Genomic DNA, 26,624 nt, shown 5'->3' on the forward strand with positions numbered 1-26,624 from the left:
AAACTATTAGAACCATCTCACATTTAAATCTGCGATACATTTCAAGCTTCTGTAAAATATCACCAATCTTGGAGATTTTACATTCGTTTAAATTTGGTGTGCTGCTTTCATTGTTTCTGTAGCAGTGTTCTGACCTATTTTGTGTACCGGGGGATCAGCTCTGGCGTTCGTTAATTTATTTGCTTTAAATCTCTCAATTGCTGTCAATACTATGTCTTCGAATTCAAGCCACATGGTTAAATTGGAAGGAGTGGGGATCATCTCTCAGGAAGGTCTCAAGTGAAGTTTTGTCTGCTTTTTTGAATAGCTATGTAAGGAAAAAAACACCTACAGTTGTCCTTATGATGTCATTTATTGCATGACTACCAGTTTTGGTTGTGGCTGAGTTAGCCCCTCTTCTCACTATAATCTATCATAGATCTCTTGGACGAAAGACTGTGCCCAGTTCTTGGGAAAAGGCAGAGGTCACACCCGTCTATAAGAAGTGTAGTAGAAGTGATCCACAAAGCTACCATTCAATATCCTTGGCATCAATTTGATGTAGAATCTTAGAACATATTCTGAGCTCAAACATAATGAGGTACCTTGAACAGAATGACCTCCTCAATGCCAATCAGCATGGTTTTCGAAAACTTTGATCATTTGAAACCCAACTCGCCCTTTTCTCACATGACATACTGAAAGCTATGGATCAAGACAACCAGCTAGATACAGTATTTCCTGATTTCTGAAAAGCATTTCACTCAGTACCACACCTACACTTATTGTCACAAGTATGATCATCTGGGGTATCAAGTGAAATTTATGATCTGATTGAGGACTTTTTGGTAGGAAGGACACAGCGTGTTACCTTGGATGTAGTCATCATCAGATGTAGAAGTAACTTAGATGTGCAGCAGGGAAGTGTGTTCAGACCCTTGATGTTCATATTGTATATTAATGACCCTGCAGACAATATTAATAGTAAAATCAGCCTTTTTGCAGATGATGCAGTTATCTATAATGAAGTACTATCTGAAAGAAGCTGCATAAATATTCAGTCAGATCTTGATAAGATTTCAACATGGTTCAGAGATTGGCAATTTGTTCTACATGTTCACAAATGTAAAATTTTGCACTTTACAAAACAAAAAATGTAGTATCCTATGACTATAATGTCAATGAGTAACTGTTGGAATCGGCCAACTTGTGCAAATACCTGGGTGAAACACTTTGTAGGGATATGAAATGGAATGATCACATAGGTTCAGTCGTCAGTAAAGCAGGTGGTAGACTTCAGTTTTTTGGTAGAATACTGTGGAAGTGCAATCAGTTTACAAAGGAGATTGCTTACAAATCACTCATGTGACCGGTTCCAGAATATTGCTCAAGTGTGTGGCACCTGTAAAAAATAGGACTAACAGGAGATATTGAACAAATAAAGGGAAGGGCATCATGAATGGTCACAGATCTGTTTAATCCATGGGAGAGATACAGAAGGAACTGAAACAGCAGACTCTTGAAGACAGACAAACTATCCCGAGAAAGTCTATTAACAAAGTTTCGAGAACCGGCTTTAAATGATTACTCTAGGGATATTCTGTAACCCCTATGTATCGCTCACACAGGGATCATGAGGCTAAGATTAGAATACTTACTGCATGCACAGAGGCATTCAATCATTCTTCCCACGCTCCATATGTGAATGGAACAGGAAGAAAATCTAATAGCTAGTACAGTGGGACATACCCTCTGCAATGCACCTCACAGTGGTTTGCAGCGTATAGATGCAGATGTAGGTATATTTTTTGTTTATTTTTGGAGAATTTGGGAATTACAATATTCAGTCTCACTACAACAACCCTTTTTTCACAAACCCAGTATCCGTTTTGATGCTCATTATTAGCTCAGGATTTTTTGTTGATAAGAGATCAAGTGTGTTTTCAGAACTGTTTACTATTTGAGTGGGCTCATGAACTACTGCTGAAAATAATTTTCAGACAATGCGTTTAGCACAATTTCGGACTATGTTTTATGGACACCTCCAGATTTAAACATGTATTTTTGCCAACATATCGAGGGTAAATTGATGTCACCACCAGCTATAACTATATGACTCAGGTACGTGTTTGAAATTAGACTCAAGTTTTCTTTGAATCTTTCAGCAACTATTCCATCTGAGCTGGTAGGTCGGTAGAAGGATCCAATTATTATTTTATGCCAGTTGCCAGCAATGACCTCTACCCATACTAACTTTCACAAAATATCTACTTCAATTTCGCTACAACATAAACTACTTCTAACAGCAACACACATATCACCACTGGGTCTTTTGCAAAAATTTTGGCTGAACTTATCTCTGGCTTTAGCCAGCTTTCAGTGCCTATAACAATTACAATGTGTTTTGGAATATATGTTGACCTGTAGGTCTCCCTCTAACTGGCTTATAAGTTTGTTCAGAGGTGGGAGGAAGTTAAGGGCAAGCCATCAGGCCTTGTAAAGCACTGCACTGTCCCAAACTTTGGCTTGTGCACAGTTTTACCCTGAAATAAAGGCAACATAAAAACGTTTCGGAGGTAGCCAGCCGTAGCAGTTACACTACCGATGTCGTCCAGTTAAACCAACTGCACTTGCCAGTAGCTTCCTTTCTCCCCTCCTCCTGTTAATATGTGGAAGTACTCACATGTATCTAGCCAAAAGATGAGAAAGAAGCCAATAAAAACTCTTAATCTGCAGCATCTTCCTCCATTCTACCAAGATTGCTAGCACTATCCGAAAGGGTCTTTAAATATAATTACACAATTTGTTCACATTTGTAGTGCTACAAAATGATTGAATGCAATAAGGACTTGGTGGTTCTAATGACTGACATCAGCAATCAACAGACATTAAATCTTAAGTCTCCTAAAACATTTGTGGAATGCCGCTGGATGTCTGAAAGTGTTTTAGGAGTACCTCTGAGTAAACTTTCTATTAAAAAGTGGAGATTGAAAAATTTTGAAAGAGACACTATGAGACCATAAAAGAGTGCATAATATTGCAGCAAACTGGCAACTTTTTTATCAAGAAAGTGTTACAAGGCAATTGGAAGACTTTCTCACCTTTCTACACCAACTGCAATTATTGCAACAATGTCTTACCCATGATTTAAAAAAAATAGTTAACTGTAATGCTACCCATCAACAACGGAGGCTTACAACAAAGAGCCAAATAAATGTTGAAGAAATTGGGTTACAAGTTTGAAATGATGTTATCACGTAAAAAGAAGATTTATTCTGAATGTGATTTGGGAAGTGAAGCTAACGTGGAATCACAACAAAGTTAGTTGCCAAAAAGTACAGTGGAATTGACGATTTTTCAGTTTTTGCTTAAGAAGATTGTGATTTGATAGCCTTATATCGTTATCCTGAAACAAAGATATTTTCAGGAGATATAAAACACCCATACCCTCTTTGCATGCATAGCATAGAACTACTTTCCTTGGTGTGTCATAATGCCAAATCTTTGAAAATCAAATAAATTTTCTGATGCGATATTTGGAGAGAGAGGAAAAAAGGTTGTTCTGAAAAGCAATTTAAAATCAACAAAGAGTATATCGGTTAAATAAATGACAAAGAATTGGAGCAATAAATGTCACTGGATTTCAAATTTATCTATTATTCATAGCACTTCTTATTCACAGATGATGAATATGTGTTTTTAGTTGTGTAAATGAATAACGTTTTGAAGAAATATTTTTATTTGCAATTCACAAATAACTACTAGCAGTGGTGGGCTACTGAGTAGAGCACTGGGCTCTTGGCCACAGAGGTCCCAGGTTGGGATAGGGATTTCTCCTCATTCCAGTCCCTCCAAGATGGGCCCATGTCCATTCAGCCTGCTATCAAAATGATTTCTGGGGAACTTTCCCAGGGTAAAAGGGAATGGGGTGATGGCCCCACCACCACTCCCCTTCCCAGTGCTGTGGTCAATAGAAAGGCTACACTCTATGTGCAGTTAAGCCGATAGCCCAGTCACAGGTTTGCGCCACAGGCTTTACCTTTACCTATTCATGAATAATAACTTTTATCTGTTTCTCAGCTCTGGTGGCAAGTGAAGCACATCAAGCACGCACATGCTGCAATTGCACAGCCTATGTGCAGATGTGTGGCTGTGGTCAAGCACTCATTTGGCTGTGTCACTGAGTGAGGCAGTGTTGGTCATCTTCGGAAGCCTCCATGAATGTACATGAAGTGCACTCGTGCCTTCCTTGCACCTACCTGGAGAGCACTCACATGATCCATGTGCCTTAAGAGCTCTACTCTGCATGCATAGTCCAGCCTAAATGCCTGTGTTATGTCCTGATTTTTATGATTTACACTGATGTCCTGGCACTTTGGCACTGAACTGTATCATATCAATTTTTGAGATGTTTACAGACAATCTATTTAACTGGAATTACATTTCTTGGCTACTGGTTGTATTAATGAAACAATAAAAAAATTTGTTTTGTTCCAGGATTTTCAGTTAATACATATGGATCATCTGAAAGTAAAAGACCAGAGTTCACACAAATGGGACTGACAAGCTCCATTCCAAAGGAACTATACCAGCATTTACCATTTGTAATTTAGTGAAAAACCTACATTTGGATGACCATACAAGGATTTGGACCATCATCTTTTCAACTAAGTGTCTTAGTCACCAAGTCGCCTCTCTTAGTAGGTACGAGAGAGTATAAAACACAAGACAACAAATCAAATTATACTGGGAATAGAAGATTTATGGACAGAGCTAACCAAGATTATAAATGTTTATTGTCATCATATATGACACTTCTAACACAGCTTACTTTTGAGAATACAAAACGAAAATACCACTCAAGGATTAGATATTATGTCTGTTCAGACTGGACAACTGCTGCCTACAAGGCAGTACAAGGAGCAATCTAAGATTGTGGGACCAGCATGTCACAACTTCCTGCATCCTTTATTGCCAGTACATTAATCCTGATAATGCTGCTGCTTCTTTATTCAAGCAGCTCCTCATTTGGCATCACAAGGTTGAGTGGACCATGTTCCCACACCTTCCTACCCTTAAAAAAAAAAAAGGGGGGGGGGGCGTTACCAGGAATCAAAACCGCACAAAAGGCAGCGATACTACCGTGTCAAAGGTGGCGACTCTAACCATTTGGTTACAGAGGCAGTACCTTTGAGAATTTAAGAAAACAGATTCTATTGCTGCATTGTACATCTTCCTTAAAAGCTGTCACAAGGAAATGGGTGTATGATTTTTAGAAAAAAAATAAATAAAATAAAATAAAATAAAAAAATTAAAAAATTAAAAAAAATTAAGCTATTCTCTAATTTGTCATTCTCACTACTGGTTGATACCGTATGTGGGACTTATTTACATCATTTTCCTCTAGAACAATACTGAAATATCATTAGTCTGAAATATGCATTAATAATTAAAAATTAACATTGATGGGTCAAAGAAGCACACAAGAGATGGGCACATAAAAATTAAGATGATCAAATGGCAAATTACTGCTAAAAACATGTTTTCATGTCTATGAAATTTATAGCCACTAAACACAATACCTTTAATTCATTATATTTAAAACACTTCATATCAGGAAATAAACTTGCAACTATGAGAAATGAATTTTTGATGATAAAGTGCACTGCACAAAAATTTCATAATTGCAAATATCTTGATCTTGTTCTGCAACTTGATATGAAGGATATAAATAAAAACAGCGCAATAAATCATCAGTCTCAACACCTTTCCCTCTTAATCACTTTGATTTTTCTTAAGAAATTTTACAATGTGCACTATTGTGTTTGTGTATATTGCTACACTATAGACACAAATAGTACCCACAGCTGAGGAGGTGGGCCCTTGCAGGAAAGTATCTTTATAAAACACTAGCTACCAAAGTGCTTGTACTGAAAATGTATGCTACATACAGTACCCAGTACCAAACAAAAGATAATATACATACTTTGTGTGCAAGCTGCACGTTAAATTCTACAATTGCCTGGTCCAATCAGTTTCCAACAGTACTGCACATGGAATAATTTACAAAAGTGGTATCTTTCCACTTATATCCCAGAATTTAATTCCTGCTCTACACAGTGATAAAAACACACAAAAGTAGACACAGGAGGAAAAAAATCACATACATTACCTGATATCAGGTTCTGAACACTCCAATACAGACTGGTAGACATTTATAAAGCCTGCTCTGTGATGGATACTTTGTATCAGCTGCCGCAGTGCTTCTGCTATCAATGAAGGATTAAACCGTTGTGATGGATCCATCTCATCCACAGATACACCAATGAAGGGACACTGTAAACTAAGATGTATCATATTTCATTAGGAAATGTTTATTAAATTTGAGTTTGAAAGATACACGATCACACAAAACAAAATTAACAAACCTATCAGCCAAATTCTGTCCTTCTTCTTGTAACCTCAGCACCTCTTTCTCATCAACTGACTGATCAGCGACAAATAAAATCACAATTGGTAAACCTTGAAATGGTAAACGATCTTCTTGCTCTAAATTGGAGAGCAGAGTTTTTTCCAAACTATCTCGGACATATTCAAATGATTCTTGATTGGAATACACACAAAAGCACCCTGTACAATAACCAACATAAGTTTACGGGGTTATGTTGAAGTAATAATAAGGAATATTAAAAAAATTACTAATAGAAAATCATTTTTCTTACCATTTGGCAAGAATTTTGAAGTCTTGAAAGAATTCTGGGGTAAACTAACATCACCATCAATAATTCTATAATCCAAACTGTACAAATTACAGTCTATTTCATATTCATCATCATCACACTGTTCCTGTAAGAATGACAAGAAACTGGTAATCAGATGTTCATCATCATTTCATTTGCAATATTTCTTTAAAGCAAGCAAGTATGCATATCATATTAAACAACTACATATGAAAAACTGAACTGTGACACTTGACAAGACATATACTGCAACAAAAAAGTAAAAATCCACTAAGACATGGAGTTGTTGTTCTGGTTGTATTTTAGAGCACAGTAGTTACATATAAAACACCAAACATATTATGAAATATTTACGAGTGATCAATATATGAAGAACTACACAATGTGCTTCCCAATGATCTCAACAGATCACAGATAAGAGCCCAGTAACACAAATACAATTGAAGTATAACAGGAACTTGAATAAAACTAGAAAATGACACTTTTTACCTCTCATATACAAATATTGATACAAATTTGCTAACACTGAATATAGATTTAAGTATGAGGAAGTCTTTTCTGAAAGTATTTGTCTGGAGTGTAGCCACTTATAGAAGTGAAACATGGATGACAGTTTAGGCAGAAATAGAATAGAAGATTTCGAAATGTGGTGCTACAGAAGAATGTTGGAGATTAGACTGGTAGATCATGTAATTAATGAGGAGATACTGAATAGAATTGGACAGACAAGAAATTTGTGGCACAACTTCACCGAAAGATTGGTTGATGTGAGACTTTCTGAGGCATCAAGGGACCACCAATTTAGTACTGGAGGGAAGTGTGGGGGCTAAAAATCGTAGAGGGAGACCAAGAGATGAATACATTAAGCAGATTCAGAAGGATGTAGACTGCAGTAGGTACTGGGAGATGAAGCTTGCACAGGGTAGAATAGCATGGAGAGGTGCATCAAACCAGTCTGTGGGCTGAAGAAAACAACAACGAACAAACAACCTAGTTATCTGCACAAAGAGCTGTTGCACTGTCTTACATTGACTGTTATGTTCCTGATTCAAATGTTTTTATGAATTATGAACAAACTTTCAACAACACTTTATCTACATACAGTCTACGAATGATTTGTTTTCATTAAAGCTTTAGTCTCACATACAGATTTTTCACATTTTTTTTACTAGATAGTTACAGTGATAAGAGATAACAGAGATAAGGACCAAGTGCACATAATTCTAGGAATATGACTGCAAATAATATATTGTTCAGTCACATTAATGTGACAATCTGTCAAAAACCTTAATAGCTACATTTTGCAGTGTGGACCATTGTGAGACATGCAGGAAGAGTGACTGAGGTTTTGGAAGGTACCAACAGAGATGTGGAAGCATGCCAACCCCAGTGTCGTGGCCAGCTGCACCAGATTTCTCAGCTGAGGGTCCATGGACAAATAGCCTGATCGAAATGGTCCGACAGACTCCCAATAGGGTTGAAATCTGGGGAGTTTGGTGGCCACAGGAATACAGTAAAGTCATCCTGTGCTCTTTGATCCACACACATACCGTGCAAGCTACATGACACATTGCATTATCCAGCTGATAGAGGCCACCATGCCAAGGAAAAAAACAATGTATTTAAGGGTGGGCATGATCCTCAAGGATAGATGCATACTTGTGTTAGGCCATTTTGCCTTCCATAATGATAAAATCACCCAGGGAATGCCACAAAAACATTCCCCATACCATAACACTCCCTCCTCCAGCCCGGACTCTTCTGACGATTGTTTCAGCGTGTTTGCCATTTGTCTGATGGGCATAAAATGTGATTCATCTGAAAAGGGCACTCAGTGGATGTCCAGCTGTGGTAATGGGGTGCAAATTCCAGTCTTTCCTGCCAATGAGCAGCAGTCAGCAAGGGTGCTTGAACCAAGCGCCTGTTGCAGACTCCCATACACAGCAACATTCACTGCACAATCATTAAGAAGACACTGTTAGTAGGCCCTTGGTTCATCTGGGTGATCAGTTGCTCAACAACTGCACATACGAGGGCCGTTCAGAAAGTAACCTCCAGTTGATTTAAAAAAATACACCAAGTTAAATAAAAATATTTTAATATATACATCTTACAACTACATCTTTGCACTATTTTTCTACACAGTCTCCATAGCGATTGAGGCACTTATCATATCTCTTCACAAGCTTTGAAATTCCTTCTGCATAAAAATCACCCGCTTGTGCCTGGAGCCAGCCTGTGACCGCATCTTTGAGCTCTTCGTCGTCATCAAACTGCTGTGACCCGAGCCATTTCTTCAAATGCATGAAGAGGTGATAATCACTTGGCGCCAGGTCTGGGCTGTAAGGTGGATGGTTGATAACGTCCCACTTGAAGGACTCAAGAAGGGCCGTTGTTCTGCGAGCAGAGTGAGGACGGCCGTTATCGTGCAAAAAAACGATACCGGAAGTCAGCATACCACGGCGTTTGTTCTGTATAGCCCGTCGTAACTTTTTTATTGTTTCACAGTACACGTCTTGATTAATGGTCGTACCACGTTCCATGAATTCAACCAACAACACCCCTTTGGCATCCCAAAACACCGTTGCCATCAGTTTTCTGGCAGAAAAATCTTGCGAGGCTTTTCTTGGTTTGGTAGGCGAATTTGAATGTGCCCACATCTTTGATTGTTCTTTTGTCTCAGGGTTCACGTACTTAATCCAGGTTTCGTCACCGGTCACGATTCTGTTTAACAATGGTTCTCCTTCGTCCTCATAACGTGACAGAAAGTCTAATGCAGAGGCCATTCTTTGAGTTTTGTGGTGGTCGGTAAGAATTTTGGGCACCCATCGTGCACAGAACTTACGGTAACCCAATCTTGCTGTCACTATCTCGTACAAGAGTGTCTTAGAAATCTGTGGAAAACCAGTAGACAACTCCGACATTGAGAAACGTCGATTTTCACGAACTTTTGCATCAACTGTCTGAACGAGTTCGTCAGTCACCAATGACGGTCTACCACTCCTCTCTTCATCATGAACGTTTTCTCGTCCACTTTTAAATAAACGTACCCATTCACGGACAACTCCTTCACTCATAACTCTTGGTCCGTACACGGCACAAAGCTCACGATGAATAGCTGCTGCAGAATATTCTTTGGCTGTAAAAAACCTTATGACAGCACGCACTTCACATTTGGCGGGGTTTTATATTGCAGCACACATTTCAAACTGCCACAAAAACTAAACTAGCGCAGGTACGACGTTCACTCGGCCACGGCTTGATGCCGACTGACCTGTTGAGTGCGTGAACGCACAGATGGCGTCGCTACTCCCCCCACAACCCGCACTGTGACCAATCGGAGGTTACTTTCTGAACCGCCCTCGTATATTCACCTATACACAGTTCGACAGCTATCGTTCACCTCTCTCATCTAGGGCAGCATGGTGCGCCATGGTTGCCTCGGCGCTGGTTTTGGACAGTGCAATTTTGCCACAGATGGTATACCTCAACCACGGCGGCACACAAACAGCAGACAAACCTTTTTTTTTTTTTTTTTTTTTGGCATTTCAGAAATGCTTCCAGCCTTGGCCTTAAACCCAATGATCATGTCCTTCTGGACTTCAGACAGATAAATCGTTCTGTTTTTGTGTTATGACAATGACTGCACTGTTTTCCGTGTCCCCCCCCCCCCCCCAACACTAAATACCCTCTTCTGCTAGTGCTGCCACCCACCGTCTGCGAGTAGTTACTATATGTTGATATCAAACATAGGACCATGTATTATCAAAGATTTTGTGAAGTTGTGCTTCTTTTAAATCCACTACAAAAAAGAAAAATGAAGGAAAAAAATTAACACTTTAATTGTTAACCACAACGTGAAGAACAACTGTTTCTTTGTATTTCACATGTATCTGTACTTTTGCCATGCAAAAACTGAGGCATAAATTAATATTTTTCTTACATACTACAACACTGTCCTTTCCTTTTCCTTCATTTATTTTTGATGTTCTTTTCACTGAATTACAGAACCTGCTAAATAATGAACTAGTGAACAGTAGCTATCCCTTTCTTATTGTACCAAAATTGCTAACAGGGCAATATATTCTTTTTCGAAGTAGTGAAACCAACTAAAACCTACAGCAGAATGAAGCTTCAGTAGAGAGACATTTGTTCAAGTAAAAGGACAGTGTATGAATTGGTGTAAATGTTTAAAATCAGAAGGCACGACATCAGTGACTAACAACAAAGTGGAAGACTAGTGAGTTCAAACTGAGACAGTGAGCATGCATAGCAGATATATTGAAGAAACACTTGGACCATTATGCACAGGAAGTTTTTAACAGTGACAGAGAAGAGTCCAGGATACACATTTACCAACCGTACAGTACAAGGACTGGTAAGGTTGGAAACACTCCTTGCCTTCGATCAAAAAAAAATTCAGGACACAAGTGTCTGCTGGGAAACTCACGTACACATTATTTTGTAATACAAAGAGCCACATTCATGCACACTCCGGAAGAAAGGCCAGATTGTGAATAGTAGTCACTATAGTGACATGTTGGTAAGGTAGTCAAGGCCTAGCACAACATCACAATCGCTGTGACTTCTCTCACAAGTAGTGCTGGTAACACTTGACAGCATGTCATGTGGTTGCACATACTAAGGGTACATTCCAAGATCTGACATTTAGGCATTGAAATATCCACCCCATAACCTGAATTTGGCACAATCATATTTTCAATTGTTAGGATCTGTGAAACATAATTTGTGTGGTCAGAAGATGAAAAATTCATGAAGGCATTGCAAAGATGGATACCTATCAAGAAAACAGTTTTTCCCTTTCTAGGGTATATCCACAAGTTTCTGGACAGGTGGATCATATGCATCACAAAGCAGAAGGACTATGTCAAAAAAGTCAAAAAAGTAAGATGACAAAAATATCTGTAAGACCCATATTAGAAACCATGATAAAGTTCCTGTTATTTTATGACTTATTCTCATGCTGTTTTCGGCACACACAGTTATCCTTTTCCAGCAACTGATATTGTTAAGCTACAAACTGAACTCAGAACAACTGGAAACCCAATATTCATGTGTTTGAAAACTGAAACATGATAAAGGAATCAGGAAAGCATGTATATCCTAACTGACTAACACTGATGTAAACTACTAATTTAAATTCCTAATTAATACACCCACATTGCAAGAACAGAAACCACGATTTTGTGAAGCCACTGTGACCTGTGACAGAAGCCTCTCTTTGTCGTAGTACCACATTAAAAATACAAAATGCATTTCTACGGTAGTAACTGCCCAGTTGTTTCAAATACATCTATAACTTAAAGATACTGATTGCTGGAAAACAATGATATGCTACTTCCAATGAATTATATTAGAAATATTTTTAATGAAACAAATAAGTCAGAACAGTAGAATCTGTTTTACTGAGAAGAATGCCAACAGATTCCTAAACATCGGGCAATGTCTTTCATATCCAGATGAGTATGTACTGAAGAACTGAAACAACCTGGGGAATCTTTGACTTGCTCATGATACTGGCTGTACAGCGTATCTGGAGTTCACAGTATCTGACGTTGCAAATTGAAGTCAACAGTGATTCACACCCACTGTGCTTCCAACATGATACTACAGACTGTTTAACGGATCATTGTGTTCATCAGAATATCATCCAATATATACAAAGAAGGTAAAGCTGAAAGGAGGAAGGAATATATAGACAGGTTATATAAGGAAAATGAACTTTAAGACAATATTAGAAGAATTTGATGGAGCATTGAAAGACCTAAATTGAAACAAGGCCCCTGTAGTAGAAAACATTCCCTCAAAATTACTGAGATCCTTGGGAGTGAAAGCAATGACAAAAATATTCCACCTGGAGTGCAAGATGTATATGAGATAGGTGAATTATCCTCAGATTTCAAAAATAACACAACAATTTCAATTTTTTAAAAAATAAAAAGAACAAAAGAGAGGGGCAGGTGGTGACAGGTGTGAATACTACTGGACAATCAGTTTATTAAATCATGGCTGCAAAATACTGACACGAATTATTTACAGAGGAACAGAAAAACTTGTAGAAGCTGCCCTCAAAGAAGATGAGTTTGGGTTTCAGAGGAAAGTAGGAATATAAGGCAATACTGACACTATGATTCATCTTAGGAGTGTGGGATTGGTAGTGTTTACATTGACCCCACATGACACTCCAGAGGCTGCTGAGTATAAGAACTCCAGACTGGCAACCAATGGGCACTTTGCTCGCTCCAGATTATGCATCACCGTATGACCAGTAGGTAGAGCTAGATAGGAAAATAGAGGTCCACTGAAAATGGCCACACTCACAATGCAACAAAATGTATTCTTCCAGACTCATTATAAGTCAGCACACAAAGAGATCTGGCAGAAGACACAATGACCCTTGGAAGCCTGCCATGGACACCTGTACCACAAACTTCTGTTACTAGAGGGAACTACTCAGAACCGAGGACAGTATTCAGTGAGACAAACAAATACAAAGACAACAGAGGACGTTAAGTACCTTTTATTTGTCTTTGCCACGCTTGACTGCATGTAAATATTGTCAATAAAAGAATATGAATTATAGTCACGCATCTGCTTGTCTTTGTTTTTGTAGTGTAAATATCTTTCTCATAATCGCCACCTACAATGGCATGTACAATGCTTTAAGAAAGGCAAAGCTACTTTATAGCATTTGTTAGAAAAAGCTTTTGATAATGTTGTCTGGGATAGACTCCTTGAAATTCTGAAAGTAGCAGGGATCAAATACAGAAAGCAAAAGATTATCTGCAACTTGTATAGAGACCAGATGGTAGTTATAAAAGTCGAAGGACATGAAAAAGAAGTAAAAGTTGAGAAGGAAGTGAGATAGGGTTGTAGTCTATCCTAATGTTATTCAATCTGCACACTGAGCAAACAGTAAAGGAAACCAAGAAGAGATTTGGAAAGGAAATTAAACGTGGGAAGAAATAAAACTTTGAAGTTTGAGGATGACATTGTAATTCTGTAGGAGTCAGCAAAACACTTGGAAGAACAACTGAAAAGAATGGAAAATGTCTTGGAATGAGATTATAACACTAACATCATTAAAAGTAAAATAAGGCTAATGGAATGTTGTTCAAGTAAATCAGATGGTGATGAAGGAATTGGATTAGGAAATGAGACACTAAAAGAACTAGATGGGCTTTGTTGTTTGGGCAGCAAAATATCAGATGATGGCTCAAACAGGGAGGGTATAATAAAATGCACACTGGCAAGAAAATCATTTCTGAAAACCAGGAATTTGTGAAAATCTAACACAAACTTAAGTAATAACTAGATTTTCCATCAGTGTCTTGCAGTACATGATAACAATATTAAATAGAAAAGAGTTCCTAATGTTCTACAAAATATTTATTTTGTCAAAAACTGGCTTCATTGTCAGGTGCCACTGACATCACCACCTGATGATGACCTAAGAAGTCCAAATCCAGTTAGTGCCCAAATAAATATAATTTTGCACAACATTAGGAATTATTGAATATTACTATTACACATTTAAGTGTTTGAAAGTATTTTTCTGAAGGTATTTGCCTCTTAGTGTAGCACTGTATGAAAACAAAATTTGAACAACAGGCAGTTCAGACAAGAAGAGACTACAAGTTACAGAAGAACACTGAAAATTTGATTGGTAGATCAAATAATTAATGATGAGGTATTGAGTTGAACTGAGGAAAAAAAAAATTATGGCCAGCTTTACTAAAAGAAGGGATCAGCTGATAGGAAACATCCTTAGACATCAAGGAACCAGCTGATAGGAAACACCCTTAGACATCAAGGAACTGTCAATTTGGTAATGGAGGAATGTGCAAGGGGTAAAAACTGTACAAGGAGACTAAGGCACAAATACAGTAAGCACATTCAAATTGATATAGAAGGGTGCAGTAGCTGTTCAGAGGTGAAGAGGCTTGCACAGGACAGACTAGTATGGAGAACTGCATGAAGCCAGTCTTTAGACTGAAGATTACACGATGACCATGAGTGTGACAATGACTATGACCATGACCACCACCACCACCACCACCACCACCACCACCACCACCACACATACTGTTATCATTAGTAAAAAAAAAAAAACTTCTGGTACGCCATGTGGTGGTGCACACACAAAAATATCCATTGTAGCATGAGCTGCCAGCCATCAGCATTGTAAAAATCTTAAACAAAGGGATGTTGGCATACAGTGATCCTTGCAGCAGGTGACACTGATGTGTGTAACAATTCCATATATTACTCTCTTCAGCCCATTGATTCTGAAGTGTACAAGTTGGATTTATTCCCTGCATGAACACTGATGTTGTAATACAAAATTTATCCTCCCCATTAATCACCTGACTGACTGCATACCTCTGTTTCCTCAACAGCCTCATTGAATGTGGCTTACATGACAATTCAGCAAATACTTCAGTAGTTTGCACACTTGGTGAGGTGTATGTGTATCATTCTTTTCTTAATTCACCATGCATCATTCGGTTCTTATTACTCCTCAATTGTGTCACAATTTTCACAAAATTGTTTGTATTTATAGGTGATCAATTCAAAACATGAAGATTTTTTAATGAATTTTTTTTAAATTATCAATATTACATTTTATTTACCATACCCGAATATCATTCGCTAACTCCTCTGCTAGTCCATCAATCCCTAGGATAACAAGATTCAGCTGATTATTGTCAGAATTTAGGATCCACTGGCTGTTGTGGTTCCAAGAGGATGGCCTGAAATTTAAAAATAAATATTTTTACTTCAATGTTATGAAACAACTGAAATATTGCATAATCTATGTAGATGAATATACCTATGAGCTTTTGTTCCTAAGATTCGTTCTATGAGAGCATCCATACAGTTGGGGAAGGCTGGACAATGCTCTCTAATAGGACAATGTACAAATCCTAAGTGTTGGAAAAGCATCAGTTTTCTATCTTGATCAAGTCTGTCTAATGCTTTGTACCTGCGCACAAAATAAGAAACCACAGTTAGCACTTCCTAGTATATAGTAAACTGAAAGAATAACAACAAAGTTTACTACTACAACTACTACTACTACTACCACCCCCACCACCACCACCACCACCACCACCACAGCTACTACTGGAAAAGATTGATGTCTATTTCCAGTATGGAACGACACAGCTGTCATAAACACAATTAAGGAGAGACAGACAAGAATTTGAACATACTCAATGTTTCTGAGCTTCCTCAATGGGAGTAGTATTCCACTGGCTGCTGTTGAGCAGACTGGGAAGCACACATGTCAAATTCTAAGTAATAATTGTGTAAGCTGGTAATGGTGGTGAACTACTGTAAGATAATCCAAGAAGATGGTAAAGTAGTATGTAATACAATGTGGAGTTAGCATTAAAAAAGTACAGACCAAGAAATATGTTTTGCGATTGAGAGAATTATCCTCTGTGATCAAAATCGACGAGTGTCTTTTCTAGCCATTTTCCTAACTTCTTAATGGTCAACTTATGACTGACAGTTTGCAACAGTCCCAAGATTAGTTAGTTTCATGTTCCATGGATCATTTTGCATGATAAATCATAATGATGTAAAGCCTAACCACCATCTTTTACACATTTCATTTCAATAACAAAGGAAGAGCAAAACACTGCATAATTAGTGTCCATCGTCTTAGTCGCCTCACGACCATGCACCAGGAAAAATGGCATAAATCATGTGGTGTCTTGACATATGGAATAATCGGATCTACTGCCGGATGTTTGTGTCAGAGCAACAACAACATCCGGCAGTAGACCCGATTAACCACATGTCAAGACCTCACCGGGAAAGCCTGAAGAGTTACATGTGGTGTCTTGTTTGGCAGTGTTGTAGGCAAATGTCACGAAAGGTAGCACCTCATCCCAGTTGTTCTGCTCAACATTGACGAACACTGATAGCATGTCGGCCAAGGTCTTATTAAGGCATTCAGTAAGCCCATTAATTTGTGGTTCATAGGCAGTCATCATGTGATGAGTAATGTTACACCAACAGTTTCTCTCTGTCACAAGTTTCGATTGAAAAACTTTCCCTCGATCCGCAGTTAATGACCTCGGGGCACTGTGTTTTAATACAATGTCTTCGACGATGAATTTGGCTACCTCGAATCCTTCGGCTTAGGCTTTCTCAGTTTACAAATCAATATCAGTTAGTGGTTACCCTTCCTCTCCAAATTATTTCCACTTAAGTAGTGAAGACACATTGTAGTAACTAGTTGGACCTACTCATTCCTAATCCTGTTTCAATAGAACATAAATTAATACACAAATTTCCTTAAATCAATTGTGTGTATGTTTGTGTGTCTGTCGACCTGCCAGCACCTTCATTTGGTAAGTCACATCATCTTTGTGTGTGTGTGTATATATAATAAAATTGTATGCAATTTTTGGACACTTATTTGGACTTATATTAGTCAATGAAATCCTGTTAAGATATTAATATAATGCTGCTTTCTTCAACAAAATCACAAAGTACCGCTGACAAAGAGAGAGAGAGAGAGAGAGAGAGAGAGAGAGAGAGAGAGAGAGAAATGCATTACACTGGGAAAGCATCCTCTGAAGTCACATTCATGTACCTGACATACGGTCTTGTTGCCCCATGAAGTGTCATACATCTTCTAATCCAAAAATAGAACAAAATGATGTCCACAATAGAAATACTCCTGTACATACATTTTTAGCGTAGTGAAGTTATTAAGGATGGTGTGACATTGCTTAATCCCATACAATACAAAATTCTTAGGCTTTCTCAGTTTACAAATCAATATCAGTTAGAGGTTGCCCTTCCTCTCCAAATTATTTCCACTTAAGTAGTGAAGACACATTGTAGTAACTAGTTGGACCTACTCATTCCTAATCCTGTTTCAATAGAACATAAATTAATACACAAATTTCCTTAAATCAATTGCAGAAGAATTCTTTGCCTTCAGATCACATGTGATTCAACAAATCAATGGCCCATCTCTGAGGTCACAAATAAAGTGAATTCCAACACCCCGAAGGGCCAGCGAACGAGGGGTGATCAATAAGTAATGCCACAATTTTGGTTGTAATGATCTGGACTTTGTTGTGGGATGTTCCCACTTCAGGCCCTTTAGGTGGCAGCACTATACACAGCCTTCAAAATGGCATCTATAACGGAGGTGCATTCCAAGCACAGAGCTGTCAGTGAGTTTCTTTTGGCAGAAAACCAGATCATTAAAGATATTTATAGGTGCTTGCAGAATGTCTATGGAGACTTGACAGTGAACAAAAATGCAGTGACTCATTACGCAAGGCGTCTGTCATCAGTGCAACAAGGTCGTGCAAAACTGTTCGATCTCCCGCGTGCCAGCTGACCACACAGAGCTGTGACTCCTACGGTGTTGGAACATGCAGACACTGTCATTTGAGGTGATGATGGGTCACAATCTCAAACACCTAGTTGCACAACTAGACATCTCTGTTGGCAGTGCTAACACACTTGACCACCAGCTGGGGTACTCAAAAGTGTGCACCTACTGGGTTCCCCACTGCCTAACAGAATACCATAAAGAGTAATGAAAGACCATCTGTGTGGAATTGTTTGCTACTTATGATGCTGATAGTGACAATTTTTTGTTGAACACCATCATAGGTGATGAAATATGGGTTCATCAACTGTGGAGTAGCACCTCTCCTTCGAAGAAAATGTTCAAAGCCGCAGCCTTAGCTGGTACAGTCATCACGATGGTCTTCTGGGACTCTGAAGGGGTTATTCTGTTTGGTGTCCTCCCTCATACTGCAATGATCAACTATGAAGTTATTGTGCTACCCTCAGGAAATTGAAGAAACGACTTCTACGTGTTCGTCACCACAAAAATGCAAATGAACTTCTCCTTCTCTATGACAACGGAAGGCCTCACACAAGTGTGTGCATCTGAGAGCAGCTCACAAAACTTCACTGGACTGTTCTTCCTCATCAACCCCACAGCCTGGATCTTGCACCTTCCAGCTTCCATCTGCTTAGCCTAATGAAGGATGGACTCTGCAGATGCAGTATATGGATGATGGGGAGCTAATTGATGCAGCAAGATATTAGTGTCACAATAGCACTACCAAACTGCCAGCATTACGTCGCTTCACTTGCTAGTAAGTATAGCATTTCTTGGTCTGATCTATCATGTAAAACAAGCAATTTCTCTGAAATTATCCCCTGTAAGTCCTATATTTGCACGCACTGAAGAATGGTTAACAGGATTCAGAATTCTCTTCTTGGCCTTTCCTGGCCACTTTAATACCAAGATGTACCTACAGTTTTGCAGCAAGTCTTGATGCATCAGCAGGTTTCTGAGATACAATCAACTGGCAGAACAAATCTGGGTTGCTTTATCAAGCATCCTTTAATGTGGTTTCTTTTCACCCTATATTCTTTTTCCCGTTAGAAATCCATACTGGAAAATTGTAATCATGATGTCTGAGGCAACTTTTTACTGGACAGTGCCCATACGAAAATGACAGTAACACAAGAGAGCAATATTATGCAACAATCTTCATCCTCTGCTGAGCAGTTGAACTACCAATGAGGCCCAATTCAACAGGATTCTGCACTTTCTAATACTTCGTCTACTGCCTCCCATAGCAACATGTGGGAGCACTCTTGTTAACTAGGTAAAGATGAGAATGCAGCCAATGGAGACTCGAATCTTTAATATCTGCCTCAATTGGACCAAGATCTGCTAACACTATTGGATAAGGGTATTTTGTTGATTCTTTCGTGTTTGTACTGCTTGATAATTAGTGAACGAAGTAAAGACTGTGTGATGACCAAAACCAATCAGCTTTAAATCGATCTCTCAAAACAGCATTAGCCAATGTGTAATGTAAAATTACACAAAAATGTAATGGTTTATGGAATGCTATTGGATGCCCCAAGCCATTAGAAATAACTGAAAGCATTGTAGTGCTCTGAGTAAGCTTTGCTTCACAAGATGGAATAGTTTTTGATAAGACACATGTCTATGTAGTTATATAGAGCTATGCGATTCAAGAATTTCATACGAGTCACTGAGTTTTAGCACAGAAAACAGCCCATGGTGACTATCTATCAAGCACAATGGTAACTATCTATCAAGAAACTGTCAAGAGACAACGTGAAGACTTCTTCCACCTTTCTACAGTACAACAACTATTACGGAATTCTCTCACCCATGATTTAAAAACAAACGGCTCACCTGCAGTACTGTCCCTGAAAAAGGAAGGCTTACAATGAACTAATGATTTACAATAGTCAAATAAATGCCAAAGAAATTGGGTGTTGCATCTATGATGAAGGTGTGTGATAAAAAGATGATTTATTTTTCAATTTTGAATTGGGTTTAGGAGATGAAGTTGACACAGAATCACAATCAAGTAATTTACCAAAGATTAGAGTGGAATCTGTGATTTCTCATTTTCTGTTGAAGAAGACAGTGAATCTTCTTATCAATAATGACCATTTTCATAAGATGTAACACACCGTTATCCTCTTTTGCATGTGGCTCCGGCCAGAACACATACAAAATATATATATATATATATATATACACACACACACACACACACACACACACACACACACACACACACACACACACACACACACACACACACACACAGAACATTCCAGTACAATGATTCTTGACATTTGTGGTTACTTTCAGAATGTACTCGAACTGAATATAGAAATTAAATTTGTACAGTTCAGGTGAGTTTTGAACTCACGACCCTCCACGCAACAGTTTAGTATCATAACCACTACACCTCGGAGCTACTCAGCTTCTTCTGCAACATTCCTCCCTCCTTAAGAGAACAGCGTCTCGGTGTTACGTCCTCCTAGTCCAGGAATGAGTCATCAGTCCTGCATACTGCAACTCCTGATGGCTGATCTCGCCCTGGTGGTGATCTTCTTAGAACTTCTTTTGCCGCTACACTCTTCATCACCTTTCCGCTTGTTGCCTGGCGCTGGAGCTTCGAATTTGCCCTGGGTTGCAGGATCCTTATAGGGCTTCATTCGAAGGATGTGGACCACATCTCTGACCTTTCGTCGTCTTGTGTCGGGGTCGAAATCTTCAACTGCGTAAGTAACATCAGACAACTGTCTTACAACCTTATAAGGTCCAAAGTAGCACCTGAGGAGCTTCTCAGAGAAACCAACCATCCAAACAGGAATGAAGATCCAGACATGGTCACCAGGCTGGTAGACAACAGGGCGGTGGCTCACGTCATACCTAGGGCGATCGTTTTCTTTAGCCTGCAGCGTGCAGAGTCGAGCTAACTGACGAGCTTCCTCAGCTCTGGTAAACCTGGCCAATGTAGTCATCGTCCACCTCATCAGAAGTAACGGAAACATAGTGTCCATCGTCTTAGTCGCCTCACGACCATGCACCAGGAAAAATGGCATAAATCATGTGGTGTCTTGACATATGGAATAATCGGATCTACTGCCGGATGTTTGTGTCAGAGCAACAACAACATCCGGCAGTAGACCCGATTAACCACATGTCAAGACCTCACCGGGAAAGCCTGAAGAGTTACATGTGGTGTCTTGTTTGGCAGTGTTGTAGGCAAATGTCATGAAAGGTAGCACCTCATCCCATTAATTTGTGGTTCATAGGCAGTCATCATGTGATGAGTAATGTTACACCGACAGTTTATCTCTGTCACAAGTTTCGATTGAAAAACTTTCCCTCGATCCGCAGTTAACGACCTCGGGGCACCGTGTTTTAATACAATGTCTTCGACGATGAATTTGGCTACCTCGAATCCTTCGGCTGTTTTCACGGCTTTTGTAATGGCATAGCATGTCAGATAATCAGTGCAAACAATAATCCATCTATTGCCACTAGCAGACGTTGGAAATCGTCCGAGGAGGTCAATCCCAACACGCTGGACAGGCGTTTCGCGTGGTGGAATTGGTATGAGTCGGCCAGATGGTTTCTGAGGAACTGCCTTTCTCCTCTGGCACTCTTGACAGTGCAACACATAATGACGGACACTCCTAAATAAACCTTGTACGAAAAATCTCTTGCGGATTCTATCGTATGTATTAATAAATCCTGAATGTCCAGCCTCAGGTGTGTCATGGAATTTCTGTAGAACATCCAAGAGCATGTGTTTAAGAATCACTGGTAGCCACCTCTTTCCAAACGGATCAAAGTTTTTCTTGCAAAGTAATCCATTAACTACATTAGATTGTCCTTTCACATTCTCTGACCGATTTAAGGCAAGCATAATTTGAGATATCTTGGAGTCCTTCTTCTGCTCAGCAGAGAGATCCTGGAGTGCAGCGAGACAGTCACTATCTTCATCATCAAAGTCTTGATGGTCTGGCACAGGGTTTCTTCAGAGGCAGTCGGCACCTTGGTGTTTTCTTCCACTTCTGTACACTATGGTAATGTCATACTCTTGAAGATGTAGTGCCCACCTGGTGAATCGTTATGTTGGATCCTGAAGACCTGTCAACCAACAAAGTGGATGATGGTCTGTAACAACTGTGAATGGCCTTCCATACAGATACTGTCGAAATTTCCACATGGACCAGATCACAGCAAGACATTTTCTTTCTGTAGTTGAGTAGTTTCTCTCGGCTTTTGTAAGTGTCCTAGAAGCATAGGTTATAACCTCTTTTCCATCCAAAATTTGCACCAGAACAGCACCGATCCCATACCCGCTGGCATCTGTGTGTAGTTCTGTAGATGCTCTCTCATCATACAAAGCAAGTACAGGGTCAGTCGTCAGAGCTTTCGCAGCACATCAAAAGAATCTTGTTGAGCACCACCCCAGATAAATTTAGTATCAGCTTTTAACAACTCTTGGAGTGGCCTGACTATGATACAAAAGTCTTTGGTAAAACGATGGTAATAATAACATAATCCGAGGAAGCTTCTCACATCTCGAATACTTTTAGGAATAGGAAATTCTGTTATAGATCTCACCTTTTCTGGGTCTGGCCACACACCTTTGTTTGACACATGGCATCCAAGTATTTTTATTTCTTTTGCTCCAAAGATACACTTTCTTGGATTAAGTTTTAGTCCGTCTTGTTGGAGACACTTAAGAACAGCCCTCAGTCTTTTTATATGTTCATCGAATGTCTCTGAGAACACAATAATGTCATCTAAATAACAAAGACACATCGTCCACTTCAGGTGAATTAGAAGATTATCCATCATCCATTCAAAAGTTGCTGCTGTATTACACAAACCAAACAGCATTGCCTTAAACCGATACAGGCTCTCAGGGGTGATGAATGCAGTTTTCTCATGATCAGCCTCATCTACTTCGATTTGCCAGTATCCAGAGTACAGTCCATGGTTGAGAAAAACTTAGTCTCCTACAGATAATATAGTGTATCATCAATTCGTGGAAGGGGGTAAACATCATTTTTAGTTACCTTATTAAGCTTCCTGCAATCAACACAAAAGCACCAACTGCCATCCTCCTTCCTCACGAGCACCACTGGTGATGACCATGGGCTCTGCAAAGGCTGAATGGTGTCATTCTTCATCATTTTCTCTACCTCGTCATGAATTATTTGATGTTCCATTGCTGACACATGATATGCTCTCTGGCTTATTGGCTGATGGTTTCCAGTGCTAATCCGGTGCTTCACCGTCAATTTGTCTAATTTGCTCTTCACCTGTGGATTGAAGCATTCAGAGAACTCTTGAAGAATAGCAAGGAGGGTCGGGTGTTCCTTAGTGGTGATAGTCGAGTTAGAAGATCTTGTCTCGTAGTGGTAGTGCTAATTTCGCTCACAGACTCAGCATGAGAGGTTTCTATGATGCTCAGCTGTTCTTCAATTAACAGCTCAGCATGTGCTACGCACATGCATCTTGAAAGGATCTGCTGTTCTCGGCAACAGTTAACTATCCACAATTCACCAAATCCATTCTTAAAAGAGACGACAGAGGCTGGGATGACCAAGTTATTCTTCAGTGGTATGCTTCTCTTACATTCCACTGCAAGATCTATGAGTTGATGCATGGCATGATATGTGACAGTTACCTTTCTAGCGCTGACTGCAGGAATGATCACTTCATCCAGCACACAGTCTCCTCACACTCGGATACATACCTCCCTGTCCCCAGTATCTCATCTCATCTAGCATAATCTTCGAGCGACCACAATCAATTATTGCCTGAGAAGCTTTCAAAAAGTCCAATCCGAGAATGACGTCATGACTACACTCTTGTAAGACAATGAATTCTAAGGGCTGTGTATGGCCACTTATACCCACACGAATGGTACACCTTCCTGTACATTTTACATATTTCCCATTAGACACCTTCAGCAGGGACATTTTGTTGTCGACAAATACGGTTTTCTGCAATGGGTGACGGTACTTATCCAAAATGACTTAATATGATGCTCCAGAGTCCAGAAGAGCTTGGGCTGGTCGGCCACCCATGAGGATATCGACGTACTTTCCTATCATTTTTGTAGTTATCAACGGTGGAGGATTTTTCTCTTTGGTGGCCTCACCTCCAAGGAAGGTTGCACCCTTCAGTTTTCCAGGTTGTGGTGGCTAGGTGATTGGCTGGAGCTCTAAATGGCGATGGAGACCTGGATCGGCGTGTTGGGGAGCGTCCTCTCCAGTGACTAGTTTGCGGCAATGGTGACTATGTTGTCCTGCACCCACATCTTCTTGTTCATCTTCGTCGTCCTGGAGTTGGTGTCGGCTAAGATCAGTCTGCTGTCTTCTGGTGTGGGCGTCATCAAATATCCACCACCTTTCTTGACAATAGCACAACACATGTCCTGGTCGTCCACAGTGGAAACAAAATGGTTGGTTATCCTGGGTCCTCCAGACGTCAGTCTTCCTTGGTGCCCAAACAGGTTCCTCATGCAGCATTGCAGGATCGTAACTCTGTCTGGGTCTCAATTTTTTACCATTTTAAAGGGAAATGAAGGATGAGAGATTGGGTTCAATGTCTGTTCCCCCTTCCTCCCTTATGACCTCTTGAAGCGTTTCGGTTTTTTGCTCGCTGTGCAATCCAAGTGCTTTCTGAACTTCCTCTCTCACTATCTGATGAAGAACACTTGTGAAATCAGTTGCTTCCTCCATCACAGACATCGACACAACATTTGGAAACTGTTCAAACTTATTGCCTGTAATTCTTTTTTGATGCATTGTCTCGATATACTGGCACCATTTTATGTCGTCATCTGCTGTCAAAACCTCCTTGATACATGTCCTCAGCAACCTTATCTTCCTCCTCCATTCTAGGATCCACTATTTTACACAGCTCCAAGACATCTTGAATGTAGGATGCTGTAGTTTCTCCTGGACGCTGTGCCCTGCACTTTAATTTATCTTCAGCCTTGCACTTCTGTCGTCACGTGTCGCCGAAATACTTGCGCAGTTCCACCTGGAATACTTCCCAGCTTGTGAACTTCTCCTTATTATTCTCATACCATTGCTTGGCAATGCCCTCCAAATAGAAAAATACGTTAACCAAAGACACGGTGGCATCCCATTTGTTAAATCTGGCTATACCCTCATATACCTTCAGCCACTTGTTTGGATCTTTGCCATTGTCACCAGAGAACCCGGAAGGATGTCTCATGTGGTGGCACACAGTCGCTGTCATCGTAATGTCCTCCTCTTCTTCTTCTTCTTCTTCTGTCTCTGATAGATTGTGATCTGTTGAATATGGCTCGAACTCGGGTTTCTCACCACGTAAACGGCGGCTCTGTCGTGGCCTGATGGGAGCCACTGTGTCGTCGATAATGTACACTATCACAAGTTCCAAAACCCAGTGTCTCCGCCAGAATAATGTCACACAGAAGAAGGTGTAATTAGATGAATGACGAAGAACACTAACTTCACTTAACGAAGGTTTATTCAGCACTTGCACATACAAGAGCGCGCAGCGAACTGCCTCCAGCCTGAACACACACACACACACACACACACAATATATATATATATATATATATATATATATATATATATATATATATATATACAGCTACAGAACATTCCAGTACAATGATTTCTGACATTTGTGGTTACTTCTAAAATTTACTCGAACCGAATATAGAAATTAAATTTGTACAGTCCAGGTAAGTTTTGAACTCACGACCCTCGATGCAACAATTTAGTATCATAACCACTACACCACGGTGCTATTCAGCTTCTTCTGCGATAATATACTTTATTTCTTTTCCTTTATAAAACCTTCCAAAAGTACAAACTATCTGATAGATGTTTGAAAATAAACAAACAAATAAGTAAAAGATAAATAAAAGACTGACAAATAAATAAAAGATCAATAAATAAATCGAATATTTGTTCTTCAACAAAGCCACAAAAAGTACATTTGTTTTATAAATGACAAAGGACTAGAGAAATCAATGCCTTTGTAGTTCAAATTTATCTATTACTCATAACCAACAATGAATCTGTTTTGTGTAAACATCTTTATTTCTCATTAACAAACACTAATTTTCATCTGTATTCATTATTCACCATTCGAATATATAACATGGACAACAACTTACTTAATTTTATTATATGAGCAACAGAATCAAAATATTACAGGTTATCCACATCAGTGTCCATCCAACAGCCATTGCTTATGTTCTGAATTATTAACTTCTGTGAACTCTATACATCCTACAGTATTCATTCTGTTCCTCTATATCAAGTCTGTGCGAGTGCTCACTTCATTAAATTAGTTCTGCTGATTTAACGGTATTTTCATCATGACTGCTTGTGTGGATCACACTATGCTCCTAGAAAATCTCAAGAATTTTGCTGGTAACTGGTTTTCACCCTAATGCAAAGTGATTCATAAAAAAACTCAAGGAGAGCAAACAATGAAACAGCATTTCAGAAGGGGGGAAA

The 26,624-nt window shown here is 39.4% G+C and overlaps 1 protein-coding gene across 6 annotated transcripts in view; it reads right to left on the minus strand.

Moving 5' to 3' along the window:
* The window catches only part of LOC126248661 (rho GTPase-activating protein 190), a 325,162-nt gene that overhangs the window by 207,814 nt on the left and 90,724 nt on the right, over positions 1 to 26,624 (minus strand). For all 6 annotated transcript variants that reach the window (XM_049949876.1, XM_049949875.1, XM_049949878.1 and 3 more), the window contains 5 exons: positions 15,574 to 15,726; positions 15,379 to 15,493; positions 6,702 to 6,825; positions 6,408 to 6,609; positions 6,152 to 6,322 (listed from right to left, as the gene is read on the minus strand). In XM_049949876.1, the coding sequence (XP_049805833.1) occupies positions 6,152 to 6,322; positions 6,408 to 6,609; positions 6,702 to 6,825; positions 15,379 to 15,493; positions 15,574 to 15,726 (765 nt within the window). The remainder of the gene's footprint in view (positions 1 to 6,151; positions 6,323 to 6,407; positions 6,610 to 6,701; positions 6,826 to 15,378; positions 15,494 to 15,573; positions 15,727 to 26,624) is intronic.

This window comes from Schistocerca nitens, chromosome 3 (assembly GCF_023898315.1).
Source record: "Schistocerca nitens isolate TAMUIC-IGC-003100 chromosome 3, iqSchNite1.1, whole genome shotgun sequence".
Taxonomy (NCBI): Eukaryota; Metazoa; Arthropoda; class Insecta; order Orthoptera; family Acrididae; genus Schistocerca; species Schistocerca nitens.